At 36.2% G+C, this 19,796-nt stretch overlaps 2 protein-coding genes across 3 annotated transcripts; one reads left to right on the top strand and one right to left on the bottom strand.

Annotated features, from left to right (window-relative positions):
- Nucleotides 1–1,034: 1,034 nt before the first annotated feature.
- Nucleotides 1,035–5,040, top strand: epsilonCOP (coatomer subunit epsilon). The gene is made up of 7 exons (XM_073082090.1): nt 1,035–1,190; nt 1,675–1,866; nt 2,157–2,248; nt 2,653–2,818; nt 3,289–3,400; nt 4,096–4,211; nt 4,853–5,040. The coding sequence occupies exons 1-7, from the start codon at nt 1,092–1,094 to the stop codon at nt 4,979–4,981; spliced, it is 906 nt and encodes a 301-aa protein (XP_072938191.1). The 5' UTR covers nt 1,035–1,091; the 3' UTR covers nt 4,982–5,040.
- A 657-nt stretch (nt 5,041–5,697) lies between these two features.
- On the bottom strand, nt 5,698–16,357 carry LOC140749024 (uncharacterized). 2 transcript variants are annotated; one of them, XM_073082027.1, is made up of 9 exons: nt 16,190–16,357; nt 10,341–10,469; nt 9,273–9,421; nt 8,207–8,352; nt 7,742–7,898; nt 7,269–7,348; nt 6,909–7,078; nt 6,454–6,602; nt 5,698–5,893 (listed from the first exon to the last, which is right to left on the bottom strand). In XM_073082027.1, exons 1-9 carry the CDS (start codon nt 16,306–16,308, stop codon nt 5,718–5,720), a joined length of 1,275 nt encoding a protein of 424 aa, XP_072938128.1. In that variant the 5' UTR covers nt 16,309–16,357; the 3' UTR covers nt 5,698–5,717. The 2 variants fall into 2 exon arrangements, with proteins under 2 accessions (XP_072938128.1, XP_072938127.1); XM_073082026.1 differs by having other exon boundaries at nt 7,269–7,366; nt 16,190–16,355.
- Between the last annotated feature and the right edge of the window lie 3,439 nt (nt 16,358–19,796).

Genomic DNA, 19,796 nt, shown 5'->3' with positions numbered 1-19,796 from the left:
ATAGTCTAGGTCCAAATTATCGTGAATCGATAGTTTTCTATTTTCTTTTATGTTCCTACCTAACCTAACCAATACCAAGCCTGCATGAAAATAAAGAAAACATAAAACTATGCAAGTAGGGCGTGGTAGCGCCCTGCGAGTGGATGGATCCAAATCATATAAATTCAGTATGCACTTAAAATATATATAAGCGATCACAGATAACAGTAAGGCATTAATTTTTATGACTCCACCCCACAGCTGATTTACGTATATCGTGTATAGAGAATAGGCGTAAAACATTTCAACTTGTCTATTATTCGACCTATGTATCATTATAAAATTACAAAAAATATAATTATGCTTAAGAAAAGTTCAAATAGAAACTTCTAATGTTTACCTATAAGTACTTGTTTTATTACTTTACCCAAGTCTTTGAAGATATTATATATAATGGCTGGTTAATGTGATTAATTCCGTGTTATTTATCATTTTGGCCAAATTTTGTAGATATTATACATAATGGTTTGATATCATGTATAATATTTCCATTTATCACTTTGGCTGTATTAACATATACATACCTATATGGCTAGTGGCCTAGATTGGTGCACCTTCGATTTGACATGCTTGTCTCACTATATTTTTTATAACTGTCTGGCAGAAGTAAAATCATATAAAAGAAAATAATTTTCGACCCGCACTTCATTATAATATTGGTTTATTTATACTAAAATGTAAACTGTATATAAATATTTTTCAATAAATTATATTGGCTTTATGTAAAACAATATATTGGCCTGTTTGATCATTACAAGAACCAAATCTACGTTCCATACTATGTCTTTAAATTTGACGTCTTTATTATGACTTACGTATGCTAAAATATTTCGTAAGATAATACAACTATTAAAACAGTATTTGATTTTTTTACAAAATGATTTGTATAGTAATAAAATGCTAATTAAAAGAAGGAAATAAATTGATTAACAATGGTAATTTTACCAATAAACAATATCGAAGATCTTGCGTAAAGGAATGTATTTGTTGTCAAAGTGACGTCATACGTCAAAACCAAATTGTAAAACTGTCATTGTCATTGAGCGTCAAAGATGGCACGTCAGCAAGATGTTGATGAACTTTTCGATGTTAAAAACGCCTTTTATATTGGGAATTATCAGCAGGCGATCAACGAAGCCCAAAATGTAACCGTAAGTATTGATGTGGAAAATGTTATTGCACATTTCAGGTTAATTTTAAGCAAGTAAAAGGTGACCAATGTCGGCGTCATGTTTTCTTGGTAATTGAAGTTTTTAACACTATACTTCGGTATTTTAAACGTAAAATACATTTTACTGTATTTTTTAGGCAATATACAGTCTACCTAATGAACATGTAGTGTTCACATTATGTCAAAGCTTACTGTGCTTTAACTTCAACCTTTAACAATAAATACCTGCAGTCAAGTACATATGCGTTGTTACTAGTGGCGAATAATTTCGAACAGATTTTTTCTTTAAATACATTCTTACAAAGCAGAACACATTACCTATATCCAAATAAATTTATTTAACAACACATACAAATCATCAACGAAAATATGAACTTTTGCATGTTTTCCTTATTTTAGGTTTTCGGTTGTAATACTGTATTTAGAAAGTAACTCTCAATAAATAATAATATTATCATTTCCAGCCATCATCACCACAAGTGGCTTTCCAGCGAGATACGTACCTGTACCGATCCTACATAGCACAGGGCAACTACAGGATTGTTCTCCAAGAGCTGAAGAATGCCGACCCCATGCTGCAGCCACTGAAGACCTTGGTGGATTACTTGTCCCCTGGTGCTAATAAACCTGCGATAGTCGCTGATATTGATGCTAGGGTAAACACTACATACAATATAAAATGAATCTTAATTGAAAATCTTTTGTGATGTATCAAATTTGGCTATTATGAAAAGAAAACATTCAGTTTTATATATTCTTGTTATGTATACCTGTAATATGATGTAAATAAGTGTTCTGAAGTAAATACAAGTGTTGCATAAGCTATATCATTATGAGTTCATATTCACAAACATGATGACTCATAGTAATTTCATAAATAATTTCTATTGGTTAAGTTCTTTGGCAGGATCTTTTTTCAATAATATTACCAATAATTGTATTTCAGGTGGCAAAAGGCACAGAATTGTCCAACACGGTATTCCTCATTGTAGCGTCTACAATCTATTATCATGAGGAAAATTATGAAGCTGCACTCAAGTAAGTAATAATATACTTTAATTCAGATTAACTTTAAAATAGGTCCATTGTCATTAAATTAGTAACTTCTATATTGATACTATCATTGAGATGACTGTGTTAGTTTGTTGTGATCGTAAATATAAATATAATATAAGAAACAGTTTATTTATAATATATATTGCAATAATTTATAATATGATTACTGTATGTGGTGTAATTTTTTACTCGTAAGATGGAGTCCTTATCTTCTCTAGTCTTCGCAGTCTTGGAACTCACTCATTAGAATTACTGACAACATGTGTCCATTATGTTTGGTTTGTCTAATGAGGATTGAATTATACAAGTATCCATTTCATTGCAAGATACGAATGTCAGATGTCACGAAAGATGGATAATTCATAAACTATTGTTAATAATTTAAGGATTCTACATGGAGTGCAAGATACAGAGATGCATGCCTTCGTGTTGCAATGTCTGTTGGCAATGCACCGGCCTGACCTGGCACGGAAACAGCTGAAGACACTACAGGATATTGAGGATGACAGCACAGTCACTCAGCTCGCACAGGCCTGGCTTAATCTGTCCCAGGTAGTTTATTTTTATTTTACTATAGAAGAAGTAACATGCTTTTCATGCAGTCCACTTGCTGTCACACATCTGCAATCAACTCGAGATGAGACAAATTCCCACCTGAGTTCGGCCACAGATGTGCTGCTAGGCTACTATCTCTGAGGACTAAGCTAGAATTCCTCGGAAAAATATGCTTTACTTTTTGTATATTAACACTACTGATTCAAATATTGATTGTATTAGGTATTAGAATTCAGACGTGACATTATTCTATTGAATCATAATTTTATTTCACTCTTGACCTTCTTAACAAACTGAACTATGTCTCTGGTTTAGTGTCTAATTAGAGAATCTAATAACTAAGAATGCAAATGTGATAATCTTATGATGTAATGTATGTTGTCCACTGACATATGGCAATTAAAATCCGATAACCTCAAGTAGAATGTATGTAATATATTTAATAAGTGCTTAAATGAATGTTTCAGGGTGGTCCTGGAGTGCAAGATGCGCATTACAGTATAATGGAGTTGTCAGAACGCCTTGGTGCATTAGGTGCTGGACCCGCTGCGGTGGGCGCTGCTGCCGCTGCTTACAGGGGTAAGTATTATGTAGATATGGTTCTCTCATTGACAAGAACAAAGTGATTATATAGACTCATCATGGATAAATATTTTTTATGATTCACACAGATAAAAATCTCATAAACTGCATGTCTATTGGTTGAAACTACACAATTAAAGTTAGGTTTGAACTCTTGATTTTATTAGTAACTATAAAGTGCCATCTCCATATTTATTTCAGTTTACAATATTGGCATAAAGATTTTGTATTTTGTTTTACCACTCCACTAATAACACTAATAACAGTTTAGACTTGAATAGCATCTTTTTATTCATTACCTAGTTACCTAGTTGTTATGTTGCTAAAACTAAATACAATAGTAATTTTCATCATCATCAACCCATTATTGTCCCATTGCTGGGCACGGGTTTCCTCTAAGAATGAGAAGGCTTAGGCCATAGTCTGTTATGCTGGCCAAGTGCGTATTGGTAGACCTCACATACCTTTGAGATGTTTTCTTTTTTTTATAAATCTCTCAGGTATGCAGGTTTTCTTACGATGTTTTCCTTAACTGTTTAAGCAAGTGATAATTAATTTCTAATATGCACATAACTAAATCAGAGGTGCGTTACTGGGATTTGAACCTAAGTAAATTTAGTAAATATTTAATTTATTCTAGCTGAACAGGTTCTTTGAGGTTTTGCAAATAAAACATTGTTCCCTAATTTCAGGTATGTGGGAGGAGGCGGAGCAGATGCTGACGGAGGCGCAGGCGCGTGCGCCGCAGCAGCCAGAGTTGCTGCTGGCGCTGGCCGTTACTGCCGCACACAGTGGGAAACCACCAGAGGTACGTAGGCTAGATGCAGGATGCGGACTTACGTCGACGGTTGTCAGTACTAATCTATGGTCGTCAGTCAAACTAAATTATCTCCACAATTGTACACTAAGAAGGCATGCGTACTTAAAGATGTGCGTGCGACGGAATTTCAACGAGCAACGCCCGCCGGATGACAGACTTGTGTCTTCAAATCAGTTGACTTTTTTTATAATATGGAGTAGCAGACGAGCATGCAGTCGACCTGATTGTAAGTAGCTACTGCCGCCCATGGACTTGACACGGTTGAATATCGACACTAAGTATTATGGGTCTTACGTTGTGGATCTCCACTGCAGGTCTCAAACTTGCGTCGGATGTTCTTACATACAACACCTTAATTGCATTATATTATTTATTAATAATAGATTCTATCGCCATAAATGTAGCTGTAGTATTTAATTGACCAGTATTGTCAATTAAAATACTAATAATATATTAACATATTATATTGTAGACAAATTGTAATTAACCATATTTGGGTTAACTGTGAACATTGATATTGTGAATATACGACAAAAAAGTAAGTGTTCGATATCAACTAAACTGGCAGTGAAAATATTACAGAAATAATTAAAAACATAAATGTAACGAAAACCTCCAAAATATTCCAGGTGTCGTCCCGCTACGTAGCCCAGCTGTTGGACAGCCACCCGGAGCACCCCTTCACGAAGGAGTACAACGCCAAGACCAACGAGTTCAAGCGCTTCGCCGCCCAGTACCAGCCCTCGGTATCCAGCTAAGCTAGTATTGTTATTGTATGAACACAAGTACATTATGTAATTATATATGTAATTGAGTACTTTGTTTTTTATTATGATATCAAAATATAATCTTTTTATTTACTGTAGATTATTTAGAGATTATATTAGAGATTTTTTATTGAAAGACAATTATGAGTTTATTTATTTCTTTTCATTGATACTCGAATAACAAAGGTTATAATCTCAAATGTATATAAGGGTAGAATATGTCCAATGACGAGTATGTCAACTTTGTTAGGCGCATAATTCCTTGACTTTCGCTGAATAATCGGCGGAAAACGGAGTAGCGTCGTGACGAGTACCGAGTAGTATATACGAGTAATATTTAAATAGTAAACACGTAACCAATACGACAACACGTAAGTCTATTCGTCTGCACTCGGCGAGTATATAAACCTAGCATTTAAACATAAGACGGGACGTAAAGAAAAAATTGACTTTCATCATGTCATTTCCTTACTGATAGGTGATTATAATGATAAATGGTCAGACTACTGACAAGTGGCTCTTTAAAAAAGGTGTAAACAGAGCTCTCCTCAGAAGCCGGCGATGCATTGGCGACTCTGGTGTTGCAAATGTCCATAGGCGACGGTGACTGTTTTTTATTAGGTAGCCCGTCTGCTTCATGGTTTTCAGCGTGCTTCATAATTATATAAAAAAAAGTGATAAACGTTAGGGCAAAATAAAAGTCAACATCCACCGCACTCATGTAATCCTAGTACAAGTTATAGTCGTAGTCCGTGTCGGGCGCGTCGTCGTCGCGCGCGGCGAGCTGCCGGAACTGGCGCAGCTTGTCGTCCATGTCGCCCAGCTCCTCGGTGTCGCTGTCGCCTTTCACCAGCGACCAGTCGGTCGTCGTTTCTGAGTCCCTGGTGATTGCGCCGTTTAGACCTGTAAGGATTTTGGCTGATTTAAGGAAACTGTCGAGGGTTCCAGGTTCGATCCCCGACTTGACATACTTTTTTACTAAAGTATAGTCAGTGCGAAACTGCTAGTCCACTCTAAATATAGAAATGAGTCGCGTCGCCATAGCCAATTGTATGACTATACCTGCTCGCAACAACTTCAGAGCGGACTAGCAGTTTGGGCGCGGACTATACTTAGGAATCGTCGGCTCGTTTAGATCGATCGCTTTACAGTTCACCTGACTGTAAGTGACTAATGCCACCCATGGAGCTCTATAATCCAAATCCAGATAAGATTAGAGCCCTAACTAAGATTGGGCACAGACCTTGCTGGCCCCTAAGGACCGAGTTGAAAAGCTTTGGATTGTCTCTTTTGCCACACCAATCAAACTGGGACATTAAAGCTCTGAACACTACTGTCTGAATAACTATCTGACTATCTACTTTTACCATCGGCGATTCGCAATTTGGCAACGTACTGCGTTGGTTCGCAGAATCTAGTAGAGTTGATTACGTTTATCACAAATATCCAAGCATATAACTAACCGTTAGGGGAAATATCGACTGGCCCATCATTGCCCACTATAGACGGCGCGGTGTACGCCTCTAGCTCTTGTTCCGTCTTGCTCTCTTTCTCCAGCTGTTCTTGTTTCTGTTGTCGTCGCCACGCCTTTTGTAAGTTGAAACGCTCTGGCCTGAAATTTCATTTTAAATTAAATATAGGTATACTTTCTTTTTAGGGGTTTTGCTTATTTGTATGAAAACTCTACCATTTAAATGTGAATGGTGATCCATTTGTAACTTTAAGTATTTTTCTAAAAAATATCGATTTATTAACCGACTTCAAAAAAAGGAGGAGGTTTCTTAATTATTTCGACCGTATATGTTTTTTTAACAAAACTATTTTACAAGCAGTACGTAAGAAATAAGTTATTATATGAGACCATTTCCTTGTATTCGATTTTACATTGGTATTCGACATAAAAATTGTATACGCTTACCGTTCGCCATCTTTATACACTCTCGCTTCTAAGTTATGAATATCGTGTCTAATGTCAGCCAGTAACAGTAGCATCAGGTCCAATGAGCCCTTAGGACCTCGCGCGCCTCGTGGTCCGCGTGGCCCCGTGTCGCCCTTAGGGCCGTCCATTCCTGGTGCTCCTGGTGGACCCTAGAAATTGAAACAAGTTTTAGTTAGTTTTAACTGACAGTTTTTGATAAAATAATTGTACAAAAGGTTTAGTGACATTGGGTGTAGTTGAGAGTTATAAAGGGGAATTTGATATTATTCTGCCACGTGCATTTTCGAAGTATAGAATATATTTCGGTATATTATAGTAAAAGTTATGTTAGCAACATACCCTTGGCCCCCGTTCACAGCGGCAGTACCCGTCTTGCAGCGGCGCGGTGGCGTCCAGCACTCTGTACGTGAATGTTCCTTCTGCAAAACGGTCACCGTCTGTAATATTACCGTGTGCCCTTCATGCTATATTCGACTATCGAGTAACATCGATTCTCTCTCATTCTACTCAAATAGGTATTTTTTTATACGACAGAAGTAGCAAACGAGTATGCTTTCATATTAAGTGGCGGTGCCGCCCATAGACATCTTTTTTTAACCCTAGATAGAATTGTAGTTCCACCTCAGGTTAGCCATTGATGCGTTGCTGCCCATAAAGAATAAATTGAAACGTCTCATGTAGGTTTCTCGTCTTTACTACACCCTTCAAACCAGAACACAACAGCACTCAATACCCCTGTTATAAAGCAGAAATATTGAAATTGACCCATAAAAGACTTACCTAACAACTTTCAGACTTGACCAATGACTCACCTTCTCCTTTTATTATGGGGTTTTCCAAGATCTTCTTGAGCGCCACCTGCGTGGTGTGCAGCTGGTCACTCAGCTGCTTGACCTTTCTGGACAGCCATGACACCGTGTCACACGGTGCATAACATCGCGAGGAAGCTCGTATTAGCGGAAGCGGCTCCTGAAATGTATGATGTCCTGGTATCAATTGCCAAGTCTGTTTTGTAGACAGGATCCAAATTCAAAACTGGATAGGGCAGAATGCTACCTGGATAGAGCAAATACCTAGGTCTAGACCTAGAACACAAATTTTAATTTATCGTTTAGAGGTCTATTTGAACAGACACTAAACCTGTGCTTATCGGACAAGACTGAAAATAAAAAAATATTCTAGTAGCATTAGAAACAAGCGACATTTAGTATTTACTATAGCTTTGTAGGTATGAGAAAAAAAGTCGCAATGAAAATCTATTAAAATATATTTGATACCGGCAAAGATATTGCCATGGGCCTCATGCATTTTCTCCCATCGCCGGCGACTGTCAGCGGCGGCACGCACTCGCAGTGGTAGCCGCCGGGGTCGTTCACGCAGCGCTGGGCGCAACCACCATTGTTGTCTGCGCACTCGTTCACATCTGCAAGATCAGTTCTTATTCTAGGCTGGCATGACCAATGCTGTGTAGTATCTTAAAAAACTTTTTTAAGCGAAAGTAAAATAATTTTAAGTATTTTAGTTTAGAGAATATAAGGATTAGGGCTTCTGTAGCCAATCGTTTTTCTAGCATAGTAGTCTGTCAATAGACCTATGCGTAGCGCAAAAGCCGCAATAACGCCGCTAATTGCAACGCTAGCACTGGTCATGTACGTTTGTCAATAGCCTGCGCTGTATAAACAGTAGTGTGTAAGAGTCCTTAGGTGGCGGCAAAGTGTGTTCTAGGTGATTAAAAATGCCTTTTTAATTGTACTCGTAATACATTTGTAACTAATTTCAGATATGCCAAGAGGAAAAATAAGTACATGGACGTAGTAATGATGAAGTCGGATCTTGTACCTTCTATAAACCTAAGGACTTCTAACGTCTAAGCATTTTATCATTTCTATCCCGCGATTGAGTTGGCACGTCCACCACACTAGAACAATACATGAGTCGGTCTAGCTCATACAAATCAATTAACATTGGCATTATGCCCACTTGCCCTTGTGATAAATAAAGTAATGCCAATAAGTAGGTGTGTAATACTTAATGCAAATAAATGTATTTCTATGATAGGGAAACATATTAACAGTAAAGCCTTGTTTATATGTACAGACACTGAACGTGACAGACACAGGCCGTGACAGACAAATTCATATTTCTCTCTTGTTTTGAAAGGCCCGGCCTGTGTCGGCGCCGATGTATTATGGTATATAAATATGTTTATACATGTTGTATAGGAGAAAACATAATATTTTATACCTTCCGACTAAGTAACTATGTAGGAACACTAGGAATGCAGTGCAGTGTAACTGTATGTATATCACTTTTGGTGTAACTCATAAAAGCATTACAACATACCAACGCAGTAGGGCTGCTGTTTCCGGCGGTAGTTCTCCGCATTGAATATGAAGCCCTGGTGGCACGAGCACCACAGCCGCTCGTCGCGCACCTCGCACGCCTGCTCGCACAGCCGCAGGCTGCACGGCTCCACTGCCGCGGGGATACATCTGGGGTCAAAACATTATTTATGAATGGACTAGTTTTTGCCCGCGGCTTCGCCCGCGTTTAAAAGAAAATAATTGACATACTAACATACATAAAACTGAAAATTCGTACCTTCATTGGAATGACAGTGGCGCTATCTGGCGAGAATTGGTCGTACTAACTTTGAAACCTTCGTGGGCTCATGGACAACAACTTTGCTAAAGATCATCACTTGATCAAATGCGTAGTTTACGATTCAATCCTTACTAATATCGATTAAAATAATCGACCTTTTGGCACAAAAGATCGATTCTCCGATTAATCGATCTTAGATCGCCATCCCTAGTTCCGGTGGGATTTCCGGAATAAAAACTATCCTATGTCCTTTCTCGGGTCTTAGACTAGATATCTTTGTACAAAATTTCATTAGAATCGGTTCAGTGGTCTAGGCGTGAAAAAGCGACAAACAGACAAGAGTTACTTTCGGATTTATAATATTAGTAAGGATAGGCTTTAGAGAATATATAAACCACTGCCGTATAAGATGGATTTGCTACCTACTTCAGCATACTAATTAGTATTAACCAAACAAATTAGGAGCACAGGGCATGAGCACTGTAGTAAGCGATAACAAGGTTAATTAACGGTTGTTAGTCATATGATTAAGGACAATGTGATAAATACACCATAGCACTAAAAGTCATGCATAAAACTTACAATGTCAGACCTAATTTGACAAACAACAAAACTGGAGACTGAACAAAAACTAACAGTTTAGTAACTATATCATACAAACTATAATACTTTCACATAATATTTCATTAAGGAACTAATGGATTTTCTTCCGAATGAATTTCACAATCTATTATGAACGTAAACATCCAAACAGTCTGTAATAAGCCAACTACGGTACTAGAACTTCATGACTTTGAGGTGACTTACCGGCCAGCAACGAACTTGTGTGTGTCGCAGCAGCGTGTCTTGATGCACTGTGTCTCCGTGCCCTCCACGCGGCACGTCTCCCGCGAGCGCACCAGCCTGTCCGTGGGACACGCCACGGATATGTCAGCTCTGAAACAATTGTAAATACATTTTTAGGTTATATTGTCCTCATAGTTTTGAACTCGTTTTGATTACAAATCTGTAACGCTTTTTACACTCACAGCCCCACACTAGGATTCCCTGTATCGTTGATGCTATGGACACACACAGAGACAAATACACAAACACCCAGACCCAGAATCAGAAATCTAAATTCATCATTTAGAAATCTGTCTGGCTGGGGATCGAACTCCGCTCCGCCACACGGGTCGTCAAACAAAATGAAAGTGTAAACAATTATGAAGCTGGGATATGTGTGCCATCACATCGGAAAGAAATCTTATAACATACTTAATAACCACATGGTAAAATTATATTTTTAAAGGGTGAATTAAAATTTTTGACATATATTTAAGCCATAGTACCAAAGCGTAGCCAAGGGGGGAGCAAAAGGGGAGATGCTCTCCATCCTCCTAGAGTTATCGGCTGGAGACGTCTTTGAAAACCTAGTTCGCTCTTATAAAATACCGGTGTTCTAAAATCGCACGGAATAAATGATTAAAAATAAAACCACTTTTCTCTTAATCTTACTAGATTGATTTCTTGCCTAATAAGAATGATATTATATGGTCGGTGCCGGAACTGGTGTAACATTTTCAATACTTTACCCATTGCACAGCAATACTTCTTGATGTGGCTACTGATGCCTACATTTTTGTGTCCAAATAAAGTTCGTTAAACTTAACAACATACCTTAATTATAAAATTGACTTAAATAGGTAAGTCATCCTTATTCTGATCCTATGAGCTACTCTAGTGTCATTAACTTTAATGATATCATCTAACAGTTCCAAATATAATTAGATGCGATAAGATAAACCCTTTATACTCCGTACGCATATTGTCACTGACCGAAGTCTTGAATTTTGTATGTCTCGGAAATTTTCTTACATCTTTATCCTGCTGTACATTTTATTGTTAAGATAATTTATATTATTATTGTGTATAGAAAGTAGGAACATAATTATTAATAGTTTATGTTTAAGTGACGATTTACAAAGCAGAAACAAAATGCAATTTTACGATTCTTGGTTGGTGATGAAGAATATAAAAAATAGCGTATCACAGGCGATAATTTGAACTCAGATGTTACCACTAATATCTTATTGCACATGCCCTAAATACAAGATCGAAAGCAGATGAAATATTTAAATGCCTAAATTACATTTATTTCCTTATTCTACGAACACTAATAGTTCCTATTAGTGATCGAAGGCTTACTTTGTCCAACTGCAATTGTCTAGCATAACCCATACCTACAATCTACATATATTACTAATTATATAGGTTTGAGAATTAAGTCCTTTTGGAGCTCGAGATCATTTATTCCTGACTTCGAATCTGACTAAGGAGGGTGAAATGCATAACACTTGGCTGTCAATCACAAATAAATCGTACATACATATTGCAGTGCACTCAAATACCACATATTTCAAAGCTCAAGACCGGCAAGCTCCCGATGAACCCGTTCATAAAGATGCGCTAAAAAACCTAAGGGTTCGTTGCACCGCAGATGAATGGGCCTCGCCTGTATGTAGGTCTGTACGAGTGCATCGTTATAAATAGTAATTGAGCTTTCATGGAATGATGGAGTCAAGATTCTCGGAAACTTATCATTGTTTGAGAATGGATAATAATCTCGCTTGAAGCGTACGAGTAGGTACTTTGCCCTAAAAGTTGCAACTATTGTCCTCGAAAAATTAAGACTATTGATATAATATATGTGATATTTCAGACGTTTTAATATAAATATTTTGGGGTACGTTACGATGTTACTTTACGACAGGTGAGATTTCACCTAATATCAGGTGGGATTCCGTGAGATGCATGGACTTTCGCCGCCTTATGTGACTAACCTCTGAACTTTATAACATATTTTATTAAAGATTTCATAACGTAGATTGTATTAATAAATTAAATCGGTAGCGCAGTTTCAGATTTTTTTTAAATATTAAACACAAGACGTCGTCAACCCATTACTGTACTACTGCTGGGCACGGATCTTCTCTCAGAGTGGTAAATTTCAAATAACTTTTCAAATAATTCGTTTTTATAATCCCTCTGGTATACAGGTTTTCTTACGATTTTTTCCATCAACTTGCTTTAAGCAAGTGATAATTTTTTTTTTTTTTTTAATATTGGAGTAGCAGACGAGCTTGCAGTCCACCTGATGGTAAGTGGCTACTGCCGCCCATGGACATCTGTAATCAACCCCAGATAAGATTAGATATTCCTACCTAAGGTCAGCCACAGATGCGCTGCTACCCCTGAGGACTAAGCTGGAACGCCTCGGAAAAGTCTGTCTCCCTTACCACACCCTTCAAACCGGAACACAGCAGCGCCTAACACTGCTGTTATTAGGTAGAAATAGGTGTGGCGGTGGTGCCGCCGGAGTCGAACCACAAAGGGTTCTAAATAATATAAATAAATCTAAATCTAAATAAATAATATAATAATATATAAATAGTTTCTAAATAATTTCTAATACGTACATAACATTGCAAAATCAGAGGTGTGTGCCTGGGACCCCTCGAACCTCGGACCCCACGATCTAGAGGCTTAGTTTCAACCACTAGAACATTACTGCAATAACACGAACACAATGGATCGACGCGGTTCAATACGACACTACTCGTATTTGTACGTAATTTATAATTTGTTTGTGTAACATTTGTCAAAAGTATTCTTGTTTTAATCTTGAAAATGTTTTGACAATTTCCAAAGGCAGACAAAGGTGAAGATGTCGATTTGTTCACATTCGATGGAGCGGAAAAATAAGCAGGTCCTATTTTAGGAAGGTTAAAGAATTATCGACGAATCACTCAAAGTCAACGTCGAGTAAATACCTAAGTATATTTGTAGAAAGTTTCAGAGACTGGCGATTTTACCTATATCTGTTTTTAATTAAATGCCGTGAATACAATAGTGTAGGATCAGAATGGTTCGACTCCGGAAGTCCGGAGGCACCAAAAAATTTAGCCTTATAGCAACAGTGTTACATGCTGTCATGTTTTGTTTTGAAGGGTGTGTTAAGGTATACTTCTGTAGCCGAGCTCAAGTAAGATTGATTTTAGAAGTCCGATAGATGATGTTAGATGTAAGTGACGTCGGGTGGACAGCATGCTCATTTGTTAGTTAAATATAGAAAAAAGTTGGTTATCTTTGATACCTAATCAATTAATAAAATTGGTTTTCTTTCCTTATAAATACGACTAAAAATCGAATGTTACGAGAAATATGGTCGTAGAATATGTGATTTTACTATTAAGTGCTGTCGTCGCAAGAGGAAAGTTATTTATTTTCCTTGAAAGCTCTAGCTTCTTCGAATGCAAATAAGAGAAACTTTATTAGTCATAAAGCTCACTGACCACTCAACGTTCACGATGCTACGTAAGCACTATAATTAGTGGTACGTTTCGGATTTAAGTGTTTATTTAAAATGTAATATAATAAATTTGCGATCAATTAATATAGCCTTTTGTTAGTGACTCGGTTACCGCGGCTTTTTTCAAAAGCTCCGGGCAAGAGTTCATAAGTGGACCTAGAACGTAGATCGACAGACAAAGGTTATGCCTGTCAAACCACGCCCCGTGTCTGAACCGTTTAATGTCTGAAGACATAAACAGGGCATTATAAGTACTATAATGGAGGTTTCAATTGAACACAAGAGGGTAAGAGTAAAATACATCCAATAACAAATATTACAGTATTAAAAAAACACATAAACATTAGATGCAGTTTTGGTGTAGTTAGTCCATTTATTTTTAGAGATCCGTCCAGGAAGGTCCGTTCATCCGTCCACCTTCTGGGAAAAGTTGTGTCTTATGAACCGTAATAGGAGTCCGGTATATATTTTCACAGAATATGTGTAAAAATGGCAGACGTAAGAACAAATAATAATACGAAAAAAAAAAATACATTGAGGCACTATACCTACAACAAACAAGATATAATACATTGTTTGTTTGTGTTCTTTGACTTCTTTGCAATTGCGATTTCGACTGCGCACAACCCTAACAATTTTCGCGGCAAAATGTAGGCTATGTCATTTACTTACGTGCAATATTAACTTATATTTAAAATGCTATCCTAGTAACTATGTAGTTCGGGATGAAAATAAACCTTGTTAATAGGATAGCTTAGTGATATTCCCGGGGTTCAAATCCCGTCATGCTTTACTAACTTATCGGAATTACGAGTAGGTATATGTACTACGTAAAAACTATTGCAAATTAACATTTGCTTCAAAAGTGTAGAGAAAATAACGTGATGAATATTCCTAAAAGTTCTTTAAAGTTATGTGAACTCGACGATAAGCTACTGTAGTTATCTTTTTTATGTACCTATTTATTTAGTATGAAATTTTACCATTTCATTTCACATGATGTCTTGACATGTTTGAAGTTAAGGGACATGTGCACTATAATTAGTTGTGGTAATCCTCGTTTTGTGGTCACCACCGCGCTGTCCGCGTCCAAGATTTATGTTTCACGCAACTTGTCACTCTTTGATCTTGAAATGATCGTGCAATGCGTCATCTTACGCTATTAGATTTGTTAGTTTTCAATAATCTGCACTTTGTACTAAATGATTACAGTTTTCAGTGAAATAGTAAATCGACTCGGTTTTACCTAAAAAAATTGGCAAATTATTTTTATTAATTTATAGCGGTGAATTATTTGAGATTTAATAATAGACATGCTTAGAAGGAAGGTCTCATTAACACGGAATTGTGAAGTAAGTAAATAGCTATTTTAGTAAGTTATTATAAAGTTGTACTTGTCTGAAATGTTGCTTGTATGAAGATAATATTTTAGCAAAGATTTTGCAACGATTTCGTTATACCCTCATGAAGTAAATCAATCAAAACTAACAAAAAATGCCTTAACAATTTATTTATTTATTTACCTACTTTTTTCATGAAAAAATAATTGAATTTTTTCTCATTTTGAGAAGAGAACACATGTGTTTCAGTGCCCTCAGTACGTCCCGGCGACCACAAATCCGTTAGAATCCATAAATCATCTAAAAATAAGTACTTGACGAAAAATTTACAGCGTTTACGAGCGGCGCTTCCGCGTTCGAAACGGAGATGATATAAACTTTCTTTGGGCGGCTCAAATTTAGTTTTACAGTTACAAATATTTTGCAATACGCTATTTAGAGTGCTACGCAAGTGTGGAGAGTCCTACGCCAGAATCTACCGCCTTAATAATGTTGGTTTGGCAAGGCTTTGTTCAATAAAATTTGAAGACTTATGTGCACGAATGTTACGATATTTTTACTTACTTATTATAAGTAATAAATATGTATGAAGTCAGCTGATGCTTAGTAATTAATACAGTCCTACCAGTCCAAGCTCTATTTCATCTCAAAGAGATAGTTTTAATTTAAGGTGAACACAACTTCGCCACTACCCCTGAGGACTGTTATGATGCTTTATAAAGTTATGAACAGCTGCTAGAAGACTAATACTAGGAATGTCTTGGAAATTTATTTATGAAATGTTTCTCACTTAAATGGTTGGACTGATTTTAGGATAGTTCTCGTTTTAACTAATCGTGTATCTAAACGAAATGAAATAAGACGAGAAAATAATTAAAAAATCTTTCCGTTACCCTTTACCGACGAATCAAGTCATGGTTAAATTAAACTGTTCACTGTCACTAGAGATGATCACAATCACTCACACGTCGATGGCGTCGTCATGGTAACCATCTTCCGCGTAATATCCTCTCTCTTCATAGCAGAGTACCAGGGCGGCATGGAGCAGAAGCATGCAGGCCGCGGAGCCGGGCGGCGCGCGCATCGTGACTGCGAGTGCGGCGCGGATATGCGTTTGAGCAGAGGTGTTCAAAGTTGTATGTATACGTGTGGCGTAGGACTCATGTGGTGAGCTACGGGCGTATCGACACGGTTTGGTAAACTATTATCGGTAGGGTTGAGTAGGAATATGCTACGAATTTGCACTTTATGTAACGAGAACTAAGGAACTTATTAGGTTTTTAAGATATTCTAATTGATATTTTTTTCTTAATGAAATTTACAACGTTGTTAATAAAAAACACAAATCACTGTATAAAAATAAGGAGTACCTACTTCTTCCTTCTTCATAGACACAAAAATGCGGGTATTATGATATGATTACAACTTTATCTATTAGCGTAATGTAAAACAATATTCTATTATAGAAGCAGTCAAACTGAATAATTCGATGTACTTATACAATTTAAATATTTTTTTTTGTCTTCATTTTGACGACAAGAATAAATTCTATGAGTACCGCTATACTAATAGATTTCATTGGTGTGCAATGCATGGTACAAGATACATGGTAAAATAAGATGAAAAAATTCTTATTTGAGTTTTTTGTGTGACATTGTCATCAAAATGTATAACATGTGCCTATAAATGTGCTTTTTAGTTCATGTTATTTATTATTGTTAAGTAATCTGATGATAAATAAATAAGTAATAAAGTTTTTTCAAAGTCCATCTTAGGGCTTTACGGGAGGAAGCATGCGATTAAAGTAGCTTACTGCATTCAATCACAATGACTAGGTTTACATTGAATATTTATTGAACCGCGATTGTGTCACTCTCATGCGTTATGGATTACGCATCGTTCCCATATCGGCGGAGGTTGAACTTACAGCCAAGTCTCTTGGCGATGCCACATAGCGGTTTATTTAAATTTCTTATCATATTGCCATTAAATATTTAATTAATAAAAAAATTATGTGCCGTATTTTTAGAAACAACATAACATATTAAGGAAAACAATAATGAAAACTGTATAAGTATAACAATACCTTATAATGATATCAAATTATGATTGTAGTGTGTCATGTAATTAATATTACTTTATTACTTGAAATGTACACAGCAATACAAAAGATTGGTTTCGACACAAAACAAAATATATAAAAGAGAAATAAATTGCATTGTGGCCTTTGTGGTTTTAGTCCGATAAGGATGTAGCAACGAGGACTATAACATCATATAAGTGACTCATATTGTTTATTAATTTTTTGTTTACACTCAAATATTAAATTTTGTTTAACCTAATAAATTCAAGATTTAAATATTTTGATGTACGTCAAAAACATTGAGCTCATTTAAAAAAAAATATGTCGGTCAATCTTCCTTTAAAATTCCAATATATTTACTGAACTACATATACTTGCTGGACATGCCTTTTATTAGATGTCTCGTTAGAAAAATGATTAAATTTGTAAAAGAAGCTCGAATAAGTAATATCTATCAGTGCTTTGTGTTATGAAGTTATGAAAAGTTAAGTGATGCTGAAAATTAAATAATATTTTAACGATTAAGTACACAATAGAGCTACCGCACACTAACTGCATTAGCAAATCTATGTATCTCCATAAACTAACACAGAATCCCAGTTAATACGAGCAAAGCTTCTGAGAATGCTTCATTAATTACGATACTGATATGCAGGGACTGATACATAGGCCCTATTCATTAGCAGATGAGCGCACTATCTGTGCGTACATTATTGCGTTCAATTATTCTAAACAGAGGTTGCTGTTCTGAATAATGTATATTATCATTTCCCTTTTACGGTAAACTGAGGCAAGGAATGCAATTTTTAATGGAAACCTGTTCGTCTGTGGGTTAATTAAAATCACAAAATACATTCCTTTTAAGTTTCTTGTATAACAATAAATATAAATAAGTGTAAATAAATGTGTATAATTTTTTTTAAGCCTGAAATAATTGATTATGAATGTACGCAATTTTGGATGAAAAGTAGTTGATTACAAGTATTTTTTTTGCTGGACTACATAATTATTATTTTAATAAAGATCATGACATAGGTCGTACATAGGTATTAACTTAAAGACATTGCGAATTATAAAATAAGTTAAGGTTATCACGTTACAATACACGTTATGTATTTAAAACTTAATATGAATCTCAGTTTTATATAGAAACGAACATGTAAGTTTGAGCATCGCTGTCCGCGCCTAGCACTAGTAGTCCCGAAATAGACTATGCGTGCTACTTGTACAGTAACACCCGTAGGGTTGTCGCTCGTAATTAAAACAAAACATAAATTTATTCTGTAACACAACTTCGGTAATAACAAGCTATATAGAAATAATGAAAATAAATATTTTTAATAATGGATGAATGGGAACTAACGTTACATTTTTTAACTTTCCCCCCAAATATGACAGAATTTTGAAGTCCAATATTTTATTGAGTACATATTTTGGATATTTGGTATATTTTGGAAATATGATTTTATATTAAAATAAAAGCTTAATATTTTTAGGCAAATCTATCAATTAAAATTATAAAAGAAACTCACATTATAGCCTGTAAATATTCGAATCCTGCATATTTTTTAAAACTCTTTAAACCTGCCTGAAGCTCATCTTTAGCAAGCGAAAGCTCGCCTTTAAAATGTACATCAATAAAATCAATTTCTTACAGTTTAAAGACTTCTTCGATTGCGGCCATCTAATCACATATCTGAGCAGAGTAGGTGATTCTTATGGGGTGGTTAAAATTATTTATCAAATGAATATTTAAAACAAATTGTAATGTATGATCAATAATAAGACCAAATTTTGTTTACAAGCTTGTAACATGAACGCTAGCTGAACAGTTTCTGCTTAGAGCCTAAAAATATTCCTTGTGCAAACACAATACCCATGGCCGCACTTTATCTATAACCGAACTGTTTGTTTACATGTGCTCACGGCCGCTCCACTGACACACTGTGGCTCGATGTAATCCTGGATAACACTGGCTTGAGCTGAAACTCTTTTTAGTTCTATTGTATCATGTCTGTTGTAATCGTTTTGAACCGTTTATGGTTCAACTCATGAGGCACCACCACACCTATTTCTGCCTAAAAACAACTGTTTTCTGCTTTGAAGGTTATGGTAAAGGAGGCATACTTACTTATATCTTAGGCATTCTAACTTAGTTTTCAATGTTAACAACCCATCTACACTCCTACAGCCGACCTCAGGTAGGACTTTTAAACTTATCTAGGGTTGACTGCAGATATCTACGGGCGATAGTAGCCGCATCCCAGGTGGACTGCATGCCCCTCGGGTACTTTTTCTGTACCTATTATAAATGAATAACGTCTTTTACTTATTTTAATTTGTATTTAATGGTAAGGCAAACCTGGCAAACAGGGTACTTCACGAAGAGCAGCTGACGTCGACTGGACGTCACACAAAGTCTCTAACATGGTCGCTACAAAATGTGAACTTTTCACGCTTTTTCCTCGATACGAGAGTACCTTAGGCAG

Source organism: Epargyreus clarus, unplaced genomic scaffold (genome assembly GCF_041222505.1).
Source record: "Epargyreus clarus isolate Ecla_fem2 unplaced genomic scaffold, WU_Ecla_fem_2.2 ptg000017l, whole genome shotgun sequence".
NCBI lineage: Eukaryota > Metazoa > Arthropoda > Insecta > Lepidoptera > Hesperiidae > Epargyreus > Epargyreus clarus.
Note: the sequence above shows the minus strand (reverse complement) of the source record. Positions and strands in the feature narration are given on the sequence as shown.

Coding starts and splice junctions, on each gene's coding strand:
- LOC140749024 (XM_073082026.1), bottom strand. CDS start 16,308: ATGCGCGCGCCGCCCGGCTCCGCGGCCTGCATGCTTCTGCTCCATGCC. Junction 7,367..7,741: donor CCCCATAATAAAAGGAGAAG/GTGAGTCATTGG, acceptor GTAATATTACAG/ACGGTGACCGTTTTGCAGAA. Junction 7,079..7,268: donor GCTGTGAACGGGGGCCAAGG/GTATGTTGCTAA, acceptor TTCAATTTCTAG/GGTCCACCAGGAGCACCAGG.
- epsilonCOP (XM_073082090.1), top strand. CDS start 1,092: ATGGCACGTCAGCAAGATGTTGATGAACTTTTCGATGTTAAAAACGCC. Junction 1,191..1,674: donor ACGAAGCCCAAAATGTAACC/GTAAGTATTGAT, acceptor TATCATTTCCAG/CCATCATCACCACAAGTGGC. Junction 2,249..2,652: donor AATTATGAAGCTGCACTCAA/GTAAGTAATAAT, acceptor TAATAATTTAAG/GATTCTACATGGAGTGCAAG.